This window comes from Lolium perenne, chromosome 5 (assembly GCF_019359855.2).
Source record: "Lolium perenne isolate Kyuss_39 chromosome 5, Kyuss_2.0, whole genome shotgun sequence".
Lineage (NCBI taxonomy): Eukaryota > Viridiplantae > Streptophyta > Magnoliopsida > Poales > Poaceae > Lolium > Lolium perenne.
Window position 1 is genome coordinate 153078966 of NC_067248.2, and position 16226 is coordinate 153095191.

Sequence of the window (16226 nt, forward strand, 5' to 3'; positions counted from 1 at the left end):
GGATTCAAGATTGCAATAAAAAAATGAGGTGTAAGTTCAAGATGAGCCAACTCGAAGAGATCATATGCTTGAAGCTTGCCTTTTATACGGATTTCATAGATATGTGAATATGCACCTAAGAAGAAGCTCTTCCATAGTGGAGTATGGGGAATAAATTTGCAACACTTCATCAAGCAAGCACAGTCAAGAAAGGTGTTCCATCTTGTTGTGGTCAAGATCGTCATCATCGAGCTCAAGTAAAATGTGCAAGGTAAAGGTTTGATTTTGATAGACTTTGTTTCTTACCGGTCTCATGATTTAGTTGGGAGACCGGTTTATAGGACGATTACTATGAAGAGGGCTCTCGAGTGAGTAACTCGATTCTACCGTTCGACAGAGCTCAAACTGTTGCATCCTTGCATCATGTTGCTTGCTTGTTATTTGGATCTTATCCATTAGGTGTCTTAGAGCTTGTGGTTATTTCCAGGACAATCTCTAGTTCATCCAAAATGGATTTCGCGTATTTCACTTATTGCATTTTCGATATTGGAGTTTTTCTTGGTTCTCCACATTTAGAGGTTTCACTCTACAAATCATAGAAAAATGTTCCCCACTTGTTTCCATATTTTCAGTTTTGTGAAAGGTATCTTTCCTAAAGGCATCTCTGGTTTTCCCGGAACTATGCCGTCGAACCTAGCATTCGAAGGTATCAGGTTTGTGAAAGGTATCAGGGTAGATCTTATAGTTTTATTTCCAACAAAATTGGTTTCACTTGATTCGGAACTACCTATCCCGAGTTATTGCATTTCCAAAACTGCCTTTTGGTTTAAAAAGAAAAAGGAAAAACACTCTTTCGGGCCAGGCGACACTACCGCTAGTAGTACCGGCCCAGTACCCCGTGCGCGTCCCTTGCCTCTGTCTTCCGAGTGGTAGTCAACCGGTACCATGCCGGCAGTACCGCGCTGGCCCAATAGGCGGTAGTACCGCTGGCCTGGCCGGTACTACCGGCACATCCCATTCCGCGCCTAGGCCACCCGCCAGCTCGATCCCTCACCCGCATTCGATCCACATCGCCTGCACCGCTCGCCCGGCTTGCCCGCTTGCGGATGTGCCCGCCTGCCAGCGCCGCACGCCAGCCCCCAATCCCCTGGTGCCTCTCTCTCTCTCACACACACAGATCGAGTCCCCCAGGTCGCTCCCTCCTAGCGCTCTAGCTGCCGCACGCGTGGGCTGAGAGGTAGTACCGCTCCCCAGGTCGGTACTACCGACCCAAGCTAGTTTTGGTAGCCCAATGGTAAGATTTTCTTGCCCTCCCTTTTTCAGCCCGACTTCCTCTCTCTATTGGGTCAGTTCTTCTTCCTCCCTAAGCTCTCCTCCATTGTCTCTAATTGAGAGCTCCCTCTCCCTCAAATCCCTCCACGATTCTTGCTTATATTTGAGGAAAAGAGAGAGGAGATCTAGATCTATAAGTGCACCAATCAAATCCCCCTCTTTGTGAGGGAATCCCTAGATCGAGATCTTGGAGAGAAATTTGGTGTTCCTCTTCATACTTTGTTCTTTCTCTATTATTCCCCCAATAGCTTTACTAGATTTGTTGGAATTTGAGAGTGGAGGATTTGGACATCTTAGTGGTGTTCTTTCCACTGCATTTGGTGCATCGATTTGAGTTTCCATGGTGATTCGTGGAAGTGAAAGTGAGAAGGTTGTTCTCTCGGGTTCTTGGAACCCTAGACAGCTTAGTGGTCTTTGTGGTGTTCTTGGGGCCTCCAATTAAGTTGTGGAGATTCCTCGAGGTTTGTGAGGCCTTTGTGGAGAATTTATTGGGAGCCTCCAATTACGTTGTGGAGATTACCCCAAGATTTGTGCGGGTTCGGTGACCACCCTTAAGGTTCCATAGTGGATCGTGGACTTCGCTTTTGGTGGGAAGGCTCGAGGAGAATACGGTGAGGCCTTCGTGACGTTTGGGGTGCTTTTTCCTCCACACCGCTCCAACGGAGAGTAGCACTCGCAAGAGTGTGAATTTCAGGATACATCATCGTCTCCGCGTCACCTCGTCTATTCCTATACTTGAGCTCTTTACTTTGTGATAGCCTTCATGCTTGAAGTATCTTGGTATCACATAGGTTCTTGTATTGCTTAGCATATGTTGTTGGTGCGCATAGGTGAACCCTAGTTATATAGGGTTTTTTCTTAGAAAATTAAAAAAGCTATTTTTATTCCACATTTGTTAAGTCATAATCATAACATTTTAAACTACCCGTTCTGTCAATTGGCACTAGAGCCCGTTCTGTCATTTTAGGCTTCACCGCCTTGAGAGTAAAGATGTCAGCTAGAGGATTAGTGCCCGATGACACTTTATATTCGATGGCACAAATTATGATATATGGAAAGTTCACATGCTTAGCCATTTTCGGGCCATTGACCCTCATATGGAGTGAATTGTAGATATATAGGTTTTTATCCTCCGATGGATTCCGAAAATCTATCTTTAGATGATGAGAAAAATTTATATCTTAATGCTCAAGCTTCTAATGTACTTGTTTATGCTTTGAGAAATGTAGATATTTTTGCAATCTTGCCTTTTCAGAGCGCTCATGATTTATGGACAAAGCTTCAAGAAAAATATGATGTGTCCAACATTATTGAGGATGATTGAATTCCGTCCACTTCCGGCCATGATGACCTTTCATCCGCTTCACGAATGTGTTGAAAGACACAAGGTAATGCCAAGGTGAGTGGTGATGAACAATGCAATGTTGATAGTGTGATTACTCTTGATGATCTTTCATCTTTATCTCATTGCAATGCTTCATATTTGGACTTAAACACATCTAGCACTATAAATGATTTACATGCTTGTGTTGATAGTCCTTACATATCATGTGTTAATTTCTTATCTAAATGCCATGGTGATATAATTTCCATGATATAAATGCCTATATTTCCTATAGTTGTTGTGTGTCTAATAATGTAGAGGAAACTGAAGAATTTATTGGCAATGACAAGATCTTGAATGGAGCTTCAAGTAGCTCTTCTTCTCCATCATCTCAAGGTTCCCATATATGCCTTGTGGATAAGGCTTCTACGGTATCTCATACCTCAGAAGCTAATGTTTCTCATGATGAAGAAGATGAAGAAGATGAATGAGAAGAGGATGTGATTGCCTCTTTACACGATAAAGGTGATGTTGTCTTTCGTGATCTTTGCAAAGATAAAATTGCTTGCTCTAAATTTGTTGGCATCTTAGTTGATGCTATTGGAAGCCAAAAAATTATTGAGGAGCATGAGAAAACCATAATAAAAATGGGGGCTCTTGAACGTGAGTATGTCGATGAGGTGTCATCTCTAAAGAATGATCTTGAAGAAGAACAAATTGATGGTGTTTATCGTAGCGTAGACTTCACGCCGTTGGGGAACCCCAAGAGGAAGGTATGATGAGCACATCAGCAAGTTTTCCCTCGGTAAGAAACCAAGGTTTAATCGACCAGTAGGAGAAAAGCGTGACTTCTGAAGGTGTTGCTAGCTGACTTGTGGCAGGGCGCACTGCTGGTGTCAGCAACAACGTGGAACCTTCACACAACACAAATAAAATACTTTGCCCCAACTTAGAGTGAGGTTGTCAATCTCACTAGTTTTGCTGAACACAAAGTATTAAATGTATCGAGTGGAAAGAGATGTTTGCAGTGGAATTAAAGAGAACAATGCTTGCAGAAAGTAAACAGAACATGATTAGGGTGGATGAATTTATCTGTGTAAAAGAAAGGGCTGGGGTCCACAGTTCACTAGAGGTGTCTCCCCATAAAGATAAATAACATGCTGGGTGAACAAATTACAGCTGGGCAATTGACAGAATAAAGACCATACATGACAAGATGATTACTATGATATTCGTTTGGGCATTACAACATAATACATAGACCGTAATCCAACTGCGTCTATGACTAATAATCCACCTTCCGATTATCATCTGAACCCCTTCTAGTATTAAGTTGCAAGCAACAGATTATCGCATTAAGCAATGTGTGTAAAGTAAACAATAGAAGTACCCTTAGATAAAACATTGTTGTTTTCTCTCTAGTAGCAACAACACATCTACAATCTTATAAATTATTGTCACTCTTCCAGAAAACTAGAGGCGTGAACCTACAATCGAGCATAAATACTCCCTCTTGGAGTCACAAGCATTTACTTGGCCAGAGCAACTACTAGCAACAGAGAGCATGCAAGATCACAAATAACATATGACAAGTATATATAATCGATCTCAACATAGTATTCAATATTCATCGGATCCCAGCAAACACAACATGTAGCATTGCATAAGGATGATCTTGATCATGATAGGCAGCTCACAAGATCTAAACATGAGGCACAAATTGGAGAAGACAACCATCTAGCTACTGCTATGGACCCATAGTCCAGGGATGAACTACTCACGCATCACTTCGGAGGCGGGCATGGCGATGTAGAGGCCTTCGGTGATGATCTCCCTCTCCGGCAGGGTGCCAGGAAGAGCTTCAGAACCCTCCCGAGCAAGGGTTTGCGATGCCGGCCGCGACGGAACTTTACGTGGATGGAGGCTCGGGTGTTTAGGTTTTTCCCGAGATCGTGAATAAATAGGTGGAAGGGCGAGGTCGGTGGAGGCCAGGGTGGCCCACACCACCCTTGGCGTGGGCCTAGGCCTAGCCGCGCCAAGGCATGGTATGGCCGCCCTGTGCCTCCTCTTCGTCCCCCCTCCGGACTATGTCTTCGTTACGGTAAAATATTGACTTCGGCTTTTGTTTCGTCCAATTCCGAGAATATTTCTTGTACAACTTTTATGAAATACAAGGGAACTAGCACTGTGGCATCTTGTTAATAGGTTAGTGCCAGGAAATATATAAAAGTGCAACAAAGTGTGAGAAAAACATATAGGAATTGGTGTAGAAGAAGCATGGAGAGCATCAAAAATTATAGATACATTTGCAACGTATCAGCACCCCCAAGCTTAACTCATGCTCGTCCTCGAGTAGGTAAGTGATAACAAAATAATTTTTGAGGTGACATGAAGCCAACACAATCTTGATCAAGTTATTGTAAAAGCCTTGTAAGCTGGGATCAAAGTACTCTAAACATAGACATGATAGATACAATTCTAACTATATAACTTAGCAACTATGTTATAACATGATAAGTAACTCAAACAAAGGATCATGAATAATTTTGCATTGAAAGCAACTGATTGTTTATGAGCATAAAGAAAACATAGCAAAGTGGTACTCAACATGTCCTTTATGAAGTAGCAAAACATAAATGCTAGGACACCTTTAAAGTTCAAAGGGCGTGACTAGATACAGGTAATTTGAGAACAAGCAATAGCACAATCATGAATCAATCAATAATAATTTTGGGACTATGCACATTATACTAAGAATGACAACTATTCTCTCTTAATTGGTGCATAAGTAGAAGATGAAGACTCAACATAAAAGTAAAAGAGAGACTCTTTGCAGAGGAAGCAAGATTAACAAGTTTTATAAACCTTCCAAAAAGTATGGTACTCATTAGCTTTGAGCTCTCATTACCCTTATCATAAGTATCTTGAATGGTTAAAGTTAATGTGAGGGCAAATATGAGTTATATGCTTGATAAATTACAAGTTGAAAATCTCATGCCCCTTGAATACAAGTACCTAAACCTCATGCTACTCAACTTAGGTCCCATATAAGTTCTTGTCATTGTAAGTATACATGTATCATCGAGAACGCCAACGGGGCACCTCCCGCCCCATGATATGGAAGTACTCATGTTGTCCTGCATAGGAGCAATCCCATGCCAAAATGACAAGACTGACAAACAATGAGCATCTCAGCAATCCTTTTATTTACTATGGGTATAACTTTTTTATTGAAGATGCTTCATAGAATGCTCACTGTGGTTCGCTGTAAATTTCCACCATGAATGATGCATGGCTTAAATTGGCCACCTAGACGTTCCTCTAACATATATAAAAACTCCATGGACTTACAAGTTTCCATTTTATTTCGCACCGCTAGGCATCCATAAACAAAAGAACATGATATCGACTAAATAGGAATAAGTGCAATGTTGAAAGCGTGCCCCATGAAAGCATGGTTGTGCTAACTCCCAACTCACAATTTTCAAGCATATAGACTTGATAGGATAGTCACAATGGCTCAAGTTTATTAAGTACAAGAAAGTAAATGTGCCATCAAGTTCGTGAGAGCTTTACTAACTAATTTTCTCATGCCAAAATTTAGTTTGGAAGATAAATAAAAACATGATGAATATACTTGGAATAACAATAATGCTAGTAGGTAGATATGGTGGACACAATTGGCAAACTTTGGTTTTTGGTGGTTGGATGCACGAGTCGAGTTCATACTCAGTACAGGCGAAGGCTAGCAAAAGACTGGGAGTGACCAACTAAGAGAGCAATAATGGCCATAATCATGCATAGCGATAAAACATTATCAATCAAAGCATAAAGTGATATTACAAGTCAAAAACTAAATGATCACATAGGCTTTAGTTGACTGGTTGTAGTCATAACATGATATAAGCATGTGCCAAGTCAACCCAATAAAGCATCAAAGGAGAATACCGCAATATTATGCTTTGTATGATGGAAACAACAAATGATTCTTTCAATAGAACATTGTGCACTCTCACCTATTTGAGACAAGTCATGCGACAATAATAAATACTAAGCATATAACAAGAATAACATCCAACATGACATGCCAAAGTGTATGCCACAGTCTAGACAAGCATCCCGAGATCGTGAATAAATAGGCGGAAGGGTGAGGTTGGTGGAGGCCATGGTGGCCCACACCAGCCCTTGTCGAGGGCCCAGGCCTGGCCGCGCCAAGGCATGGTCTGGCCGCCCTATGCCTCGTCTTCGTCCCCCCTCTGGACTCTGTCTTCGTTATGGTAAAATATTGACTTTGGCTTTTGTTTCATCCAATTCCGAGAATATGTCTTGTACAACTTTTCTGAAATACAAAGCAACAGAAAATAGGGACCTGGCACTGTGGCATCTTGTTAATAGGTTAGTGCCGGAAAATGTATAAAAGTGCAACGAAGTGTGAGCAAAACATATAGGAATTGGTGTAAAACAAGCATGGGGCAACATATCACAAACCACCAAATAGTCTCTTCATGAGACCTTTTCTCTAGAATTACCTAGCGTAAAGGAAAACCATGATAAAGAAATTGTGGTGGCAAATTATCTAAGGGTAAAAAATGATAAGCTTGTATGTTTTCATGCTAAACTCTTTGAGGATTTTTAGCAAATAAAAATGGCTCTAAGCAGATATTTGAGAGTGCGCTCACAAAACTCACCGAGTCGCATGAGCAACTTAAAGCTTCTTATCTAAAAGAGCATGCCAACTTGCCTTCTCCTATTGCTATTCATGATGATGCTTGTTCTACTAACTCTACTTCTTGTGAAGCATCTATCTTGAAGGAGAATGTTGAGCTAAGGGCTCAACTTGTTGCTAACTAGCAAATATGAGAAATTGGAAGAAAATAATGGAAAGCTCTCTAGCTCCCATGAGAATCTCCTAGTATCCCATGACAGGCTAAAGTTAGCTCATGAGGCTATCATGTTGAAGGTAACATCCTGTGAGCCTCATGTGGATACTAGCACTAAAATGATACACTGCCATGTGCTCGTCCTTGTAATTCATCCACTCACACAATTGGTAAATCATGTGATGAATTATCTTCCTTTCCTTTTTGATATCACATGAAGTTTCTACTTCCTCTAGTACTTGTGTTGTTACTAACCATGTAAGGAAATCAAAGATCTCAAGGATCAAGTCACTTCTTTGAAGAAAGACTTGATAAAGAGTCATGAAGGGAAATGCAAACTCGACAAGATGTTGAGTGTACAACAATCCCCCAATGACAAGAGTGGACTTGGATTCAACTCCAATAACAAGAACACGTCCAAGATTAACAACAAGAAGAATGTCCAAGTACAAGTCAAAGATCCGGCCAAGATTATTTGCTTCAAGTGCAAAATTGAAGGGCATCATTTTAGATGTTGTCCATTGAAGAAGAAGCCTCTTAGTGGGAAGCAAGAAGGGAAGCGGCCGCAAGTTCAAGGCCATGCCACACCTCAGATTGAAGAAAGGCCACTTCCCAAGAAGAATCAAGCTAATGCTCTCATTATGGAGAAATCTAGTGAGAATAAGGAGAAGATAATAACTTGCTACATATGCCGTGAGAAGGACCACATCAATTTCCTCCTTTTACACTATTGGTACCTCATCTAACCCTATCATCATTGATAATATTTATTCTCTTCGTAAGGATGACGTTGGCAATGTGTTTGCCAAATATTTTGGCTCTCAAAGTGGTGTCAAGAAAAGAACCGTTTGGGTTGCCAAACCTATTATGACGAACCTCTTAGGACCCAACTTGGTTGGAGACCAACAAGCTAAAACTTGATCAATATTTGTTGTTGGAGGGCATTGGAGACTTGGCTACATCATGAAGAATTAACAGATCTTCATCGATTGTTTTGTCTCAAGTCAAGTCATTTGGATTATCTTGTTTCTATCATATATCCAATGTTCCTCCTTGCGGTAACATGTGCTCAAGGTTAAGGTTTGATCCTCGCGCAAGGTTAAGGTTTGATCCTCGCTCGCGTCTAGGTTTTAAAAGTCCGTGTTGTATCACTAGGACACTATCTACTTTCATTAACATGAACCATTTGGTATGAAAAAGGTACAATGTATTGCTATTTACTCCACCATTACAAATCAAATGATCAACACAAAACAGAAACATGTCAAGAACCATTTAAGAACACGAACTGAGCATACACATAGCCGCTGATGTTTAAAGCACCGTCGGAGGAGGCAGATGGCAGGAGCATGAGCTAGAGGACGTGTTTGGCCATAGGAGTTAGAGAATGCATGGGCACGTTCGAATGAGCTGGAGTCTAGGATCAACCGAAGGAGCTTGAGATTGAGCGTGTAGAGTTTGAGGTCTTGATGTGTGCTAGATAGGAGCAACACATCGATCGGAGGCGCCGTCGTTGGAGCACAACTGCAACATGCAAACGAGCTAGCTGTGGCTAGGGGATGTCACATGCAAATGACACAAGTTCTAAAAATATGCAAATTAGCATTGGCGGCCATTGGATCATGTACCAATGGACAGATTAAAGACTTCCGCTCCACCACCATCACTTCGAGCTTGTTTACCATAAAAACCCTTCAAGTTTGGTACATGCACATTTTACGAGGCAGCTGATCATAACGAGTCTTTTACTTGACGGAACGGTTCACCACGATATAGGGCATGAACAAATCCATTTTTCTCCAAATTTGAAACCACCTTAATGTTCTAGATTTTAGATCAATCAACAAAGAGAAAAGAATATGTTGGAAAGATTGGGATACCTCAAGAACTGCACCATTCGGACGAGAACCACTCTACTCGGACCAGGTTCATGTACTTTCAAGAAATGAAGGAACCAGAAAAAATAAAGGACCAGAGAGGATTCACCAGGTCTGCTACTCGCTGGACCTCTTCGAGGATCCATTGCCGCGGTCATAGATGAGATGCTGAGCCACATCATGGAGTAAGAAGGGGACTCTATGTATCTAGATCCGACGGAGGTGACGACCGACGTTGCCGAATTTGGCGGAGGTAGAAGTCGCTATCCTCGTCATGGACTCCCTAATCTGACGTCTGCGCCGAAGAAGAGCTCTGATTCCTTGCGGCCATCGTTGAGGATGGAGGTCGACGAGCTCCGGAGGTTGTGGCCTTGTGGGGAAGGCTGGTGGAGAGAGAAAGTTTGTCAGATTTGCAAAGAATGAGAGAAGCTATGAGAGCGAATGAGATTCATGGGGGCTTTTGCAAAATATGCAGAGGTGGGACGAGTGTGGCAGATCCATCCACTAGTACACGATCCAACGGTTTAAATTGCTATTTTCAGATTTGCAGGAGATGCCCATTTTCACCCGATACATTCCTTGGTGGCTGCGGGCTACCCCTCCGCTTAACAAAGTGGAGTGACCATTTATCATAGTTTGGAAGTTGTACCCTCTCATAAGGCTCCGTTCGGTTTACGGGAGAAGTGAAGGATTTTCACAGGTTTCTATTCCTCTGGAAATTTTTCCTTTGGCTGCGTTCGCTTCGAACGAATAGTTCCACCGATTCCTTTGGAAAGTTTTGCCACCCTGTACTTTTTAAAGGAAACCAAGCATCCAACGAAACCACATTTTTTGGTTGTGGAAGACTGGAAGCCCGAGGCAAGACTCTGCTACTCAGCTAAATAAGTGGGTCCTAGCTGTGAGGAAACATATTTTAACCAATAAAAAATTCCATTGCTATGGAGTGCTCCGAACGCCCATGTCTGTACCCTTTCCTTGGTTTTGTAATCCTCCGGTTTACAGATGATGCCTTTCCCTGTTTCTTTAGAGTTTTTTGTTCCTATATTTTCTTGCCCTGTAAACCGAACAGAGCCTAAGAGTATTGTGACTAATATTGTGTAGAATAAGTATCGTACTCCCTTCTTCTTAACAAAAACTGCTCAATTTTATTTACATACCAAGGTACCCGTAGATATATTTCAAATTAGTGGATAGATATATTCAAATTCAGAGAAATGTGCCATAAGCAAATTAAGGCTAGTCATGAAATGAAAACCGTAAAATTCTCAAACCAATTCCGTGACACCCAAGCAAATTAGTTCCAAAATCACAAATAAATCCTTGATCCTTGATTCCAGACCCAAAACGATGGGATGCAAAGGAGGTCTTCTTTATGAGTAACCGCAGTACACATGGAATTGACCATTTTAGTGCTAGTACGAGTGGTTGGCTGCTAATGGCGCTAGGCCGCTAGTCTTAGCGACAAATTGCAAGTCACCGGGACGGCAAAAGAAAGAAAATTGTGGTATCCCACAGTGGGAGCATTTAACCGGATTTAATCAGACTTGCGTTGCGTCCGTAGCACCCTCCATTGCTTCCTCAATCTCCCACCCAACCCCAACGCCTCCGCCGTAGATCCGCCACCATGGGCCAGTGCCCCTCCGCCCCTCGCCGCCACCACCACCGCAACCCCTCCCCGCCGCCCTCCCCCGCCGCGCAGCCGACCTCGCCTCGCTTCTCCGATGCCGCCGCCGCCGCCGCCGACGACGCGGCGCCGGAGCCGGACTACACCGCCGAGCTCCCGGAGGAGCTCCTGGCCGTGGTCTTCGGCCTCCTGGGCTCCGGCGACCGCAAGCGCTGCTCCCTCGTCTCCCGCCGCTGGCTCGCCGCCGAGGCCGCCTCGCGCCTGCGCCTGGCGCTCGACGCGCGGGCCCCGCTCCTCGCCGCCGCCCCGGGGCTCCTCGCCCGCTTCTCCGCCGTCTCCAAGCTCGCGCTCAAGTGCGACCGCCGCGCCGAGAGCGTCGGCGACCCGGCCCTGGTCCTCGTCGCGCGCCGCCTCGGCCCGGGCCTGCGCCGCCTCAAGCTGCGCTCCCTCCGCGCCGTCACCGACGACGGCGTCCACGCGCTCGCCGCCGCCGCCGTCAACCTCCGCAAGCTCTCCGTCGGCTCCTGCGCCTTCGGCGCCCGGGGCATCGAGGCGGTGCTCCGCTCCTGCACCCAGCTCGAGGAGCTCTCCGTCAAGCGCCTCCGGGGCCTCGCCAGCTCCGACCCCATCACCGTCCCCGGCCCGCGCCTCCAGTCCCTCTCCATGAAGGAGCTCTACAACGGGCAGCACTTCTCCTGCCTCATCACGCACTCGCCCAACCTCAGAACCCTCAAGATCATCCGCTGCTCCGGCGACTGGGACCCTGTACTCCAAACAATCCCCAACGACTCTACCCTATCCGAGCTCCACCTCGAGAAGCTGCAGGTCAGCGACCTCGGCGTGGCCGCGCTGTGCGGCCTGGAGGTCCTCTACCTCGCCAAGGCACCCGAGGTCACCGACGTCGGGCTGGCCGCGCTCGCCACCAAATCCCCCCGCCTGCGCAAGCTGCACGTTGACGGATGGAAGGCGAACCGGATCGGCGACCGCGGGCTGGCCACCGTGGCGCAGAAATGCGCTTCCTTGCAAGAATTAGTCCTCATCGGCGTGAATTTGACGTCGGCCAGCCTCGAGCTGATCGCCGCCAACTGCCCCGCTCTCGAGCGGCTCGCGCTGTGCGGGTCCGACACGTTTGGGGACGCCGAGATCTCGTGCGTCGCCACCAAGTGCGCTTCGCTGCGCAAGCTCTGCATCAAGGCGTGCCCTGTTTCCGACGCTGGGATGGATAAGCTCGCCGCGGGATGCCCGCGCCTCGTCAAGGTGAAGGTGAAGAAGTGCCGAGGGGTCACGTTCGAGTGTGCCGAGCGGCTTCGTGCGAGCCGGCATGGAGCCCTTGCCGTGAATTTTGACACGCCGGGCGGCGCCGGCGAGTTGCAGGATGCTAGCGTTGATGAGAGCGGTGTGCTGGAGAATGCTGGGAGCGATGCGGTACAGGATGACTTTGATGATCAGATAGGGGTCCCTGACCTTCTGTGTGGCAGCAGTGGCAGGCCATCGGGTTGGAAAGCACGGATGGGCGCTGTGATCTCCAGGAGCTTGTCGGTTTCCATGTTTCGGAGGCGTCCGCGGGGGATCTCCTATAACCCATGAGTTTCATAAAGAGTTGTGTGCTATTGTTGCTCCTTTAGCCCTTTGATTCTTTTAGTATGTTTGTTGCATTAGTTGATGTTGTTGTTCGTTGCCATTGATGTTTTCAATTTTTTTCTGAATTCTTCTACCATGTTGGTTGTCCCTGATGCTCATAGAGAATTCAGTTTATGTTAGTACATGATAGTTTGTCTGGAGGGCACTTATTATTTTGTCTTGCTCTTTGTAGTAGCGGAGATTGTACAATGTAATATCTTAAATAGGATCATTTTTTGGATTGAAAAATAATGATGTGACAAAGACATGGTCTTCAAATGCATGGTGCTTGTTACCTCAAATTACGAGGACCTGGCAATGATAATGATGAACAATACATACATAATGCAGCAGCTGATACTAAGATTTTGAAGAGAAGTGCTATTGAATTGAAGATATGGGCTGGCAGCAATATGTCAACTTTCTTTCATTATTTTGTTGTATCTATGGTCTTCAAGTGTCATTACATTGCACTATATGGACTTAGAAAGGGTAACGAACAGAAATCAACACTGCATACCTAATTCAACAGCTGCTATTATGATTTTGTAGAGAAGTGCCTTTTGAGCCAATCAACTTTGGTGAACTCACTTACATCTCTTTTCTTTTCTGTTCAGTTACTCGTTAAGCATGGAAAAACTGTGCCCAGATGGAATCCTCTATTGGTAGTCATACTGAGTTTTGCCATTTTGTGTGTGGATAAGGCCTGGTGCATACATCTTCCCATCTCATCTGGGATGTTTGACAGCATGCTGGAAACAATTCATCACTTCCACTTCACTAGTGGGGAACCCCTATGTTCATCTCAATCAACATAGTACGCTGGCTTTTCTGAACATTGTTCTTAGCAAATAAATGGAGTATACAATCAGAAGTGTTCTTTATGGAACAAATTCTAATGGTCATTCTTTTACGGGCAGTCCGAGCTGGAAAATAATCAAGTTCAGTCAGAGCCAGTTTCCTGGAACTATAGCTATTGAAATTGTTCCAGTAACTCGTTTGAGATTGCTGTCAACCTTTGTTTCCCCTTTCTGCTTGAGTCCGCTATTCCTTTCTTTTCCTGATACCGTGTTGGACCAGAGTTATTGGAACCATGATGTGCAACCTGTCAATTGGCATCTGCGTTTTCATGGAGAACTATTCCTGTGCACTGATTCGTTGACATGGACCTGAATGGCGTCTGAAGTTTCTCCTACCTGTGCTGCCTCCACCTTTTGTCATGACCCTTCAGACACGGTGTTTGGAAAGCAGGATATTCCTGATCGTGGATTTATAATGTTGAACGAGATGAACTGGTGGAGCAACTGGCCAGTTCTCTAGATGTTTGGCCGCTTCCGGGGCCGCACGCCGGCAGTTGACTTGGAACCTGACCAGTAGTAGCAGACGCCAAATCCCTACGGATTCTTTCTTGAAGATGCATGGCTGTAGCTTTACCTGGTCAAGATACAGTTGCATTTTTTTGTGAGTGGCACTACTTGACTGCGTCCAAGTTTGTGTCAAGTAGTGGACGTGGTTGCCTTGCTATTCTGGCGAAGGACATTGTTGCGATTCCTATGTTGATTCATGTCCCCACCTGGTCAATACTGTGTTCAGAAGCATTGGTAGAATTATTTGGATGTCTCTTCCTCTTGTTTGGTTTCTTTGCTGCGGTTCTTCACGTTTGATGTTTGAATTGTTTTGTTTGGATGTACGCTTCAAAGTAGAGTTATCCCTTGCTTCTATGCTCAAGTTATTTTCTTGATGTTCCGAGCTTAGTCTTTTCTAGTCTCAAAATTGATTTGACTCAAATCTGCATATAATTAATACCGGCGGAAGACTGATGATTGCATGAAACCGGGTGCATAAATATAACTGAAGCCGGAGAAAACGCAGCTACACATGGGTGGAGATGCTTTGGCAATTGGCACCTCAGTGCACATGACTCAATATTTGTCTATATATTAACAAGAAATAGAAAAGACCCAAGTGTGGCAAATCCTCCAATCCACTTTCATAGTATCAGCGAAAATATCCTAACAGCTTCCGCTCCTCCCCCCTCAATAGCCGCCACCTCCCAACCCTAGCCAGTCACCGCACGCCCTCCTCTTCCAAATGGCACCGTCCGAGCCTGCCACGCTCCAGCCCGACGCCCACCTATGGTCGCAGGCCACCACCATATAGAGCGTCCGCTTCTTCGTCTCCATCATCCTCGACTTCAAGTCCAATGTCTTCTCCAAGTGGCGCACCTTCTTCAACATCGCAGTCACCACCTACGCCCTCGAGGATCTCCTCACCACCGCGACGCCTCCGACTGACGCCATGTGGCCCCATCTCGACGCCATGTTCCTCCGCTAGCTCTACGGCTCCATGGCCATGGACATCATCGACCTCGTCATGCCAACCTCGACCTCGACTGACTACCCCGCCGCCACCGCGTACATGGTCTGGGCGGCTTTCCACGGTCTCTTTAACGACAACAAGAAGACTCGAGAGGTTTACCTCGCCAAGGAGTTCCGCAACGTCAAGCAAGAAGACAGGTCGATCTTCGATTACCTCGGCCTCTAGAAGGTGGTGGCTGATGCCCTGGCCTAAGTCGGCGCTCCGGTCTCCGACTCGGACCTTATCACCAACGTCATCAAGGGCCTGCACGAGCGCTACGACAGCGTCGCCGACATTGTTCCTCTCCTCACGCCCTTCCCCACCTTCCTCAACTTCCGCAACATGCTCCATCTGCAGGAGATTAAGGTGGCGCGTCGCTCCCCCAACACCTCCGCGCCGGCCTTCGTCGCCAAGGGAACCACCCCCACCCCTCCCGCTGGTGGTGGTCCGCCTCTTGGAGAAAGCGGTGGTCAGCCGTGGTGGCCACCCGCCAACCCTAATCCACACTACAGAGGAAACAACAAGGGCAAGGGCAAGAAGGGCGGCTACATGCCCCCCGATGGCGCCCCTGCTATGTTGACACCCTTCAACCCCTGGACTGGCGCCATTCAGATGTGTCCCATGCAGCAGTCTGCCCTCGACACCGGCATCCTCTGTAACATCCCAGGACTTAGGACAAACACGGGGTATATTTAGCAAAGGGTTGTGCATTGCATCGCAAAACGGGGGAATTTTTCGCGCTTAATTGCATAACACCTAAGAGGGATCGAGGTTTCTCTCTCGTTGCAATTAGGATTTAGAGTAACGAGAGTGCGATGAATTTTGACATGACCTCTTTTGAGTCTAGGGTTTTGAAAGGAGTTTGAATTTGAATTTCAAATTTGAATTATGAATAAGTGAATATAAGAAACCATAATATAAGTGAAATAATATTTCATAATTCAAAGGCATATAAGATTCATACAATATCTTTCCAGATTTGGAGGATCATTTATACAAAAAGCTCATAGATAAACTTTGAGCTTTATTGATATTAACACAAATATACATTGTCTTTACACAATTCCAGAATATTACAATAATAATGATCACAAATAAACATGAAAAAAGAAAGAAATGAAAATTACATATAAATAACATTGTCCCTAGACTAAAACTTCTCTATGTTGATCCTGTATAAATAGCAAACAAAAGCCAGATTTTGGAATGGAACAAGTGGCAATGCCACTTGG

The 16226-nt window shown here is 45.3% G+C and overlaps 1 protein-coding gene across 1 annotated transcript; it reads left to right on the forward strand.

The window, feature by feature from the left end:
* The first annotated feature begins 10913 nt into the window (after positions 1 to 10913).
* Positions 10914 to 12915, forward strand: LOC127300283 (F-box protein At1g47056). Its single transcript, XM_051330379.2, has one exon. The coding sequence runs from the start codon at positions 11017 to 11019 to the stop codon at positions 12601 to 12603; it is 1587 nt and encodes a 528-aa protein (XP_051186339.1). The 5' UTR covers positions 10914 to 11016; the 3' UTR covers positions 12604 to 12915.
* The last annotated feature ends 3311 nt before the right edge of the window (positions 12916 to 16226 follow it).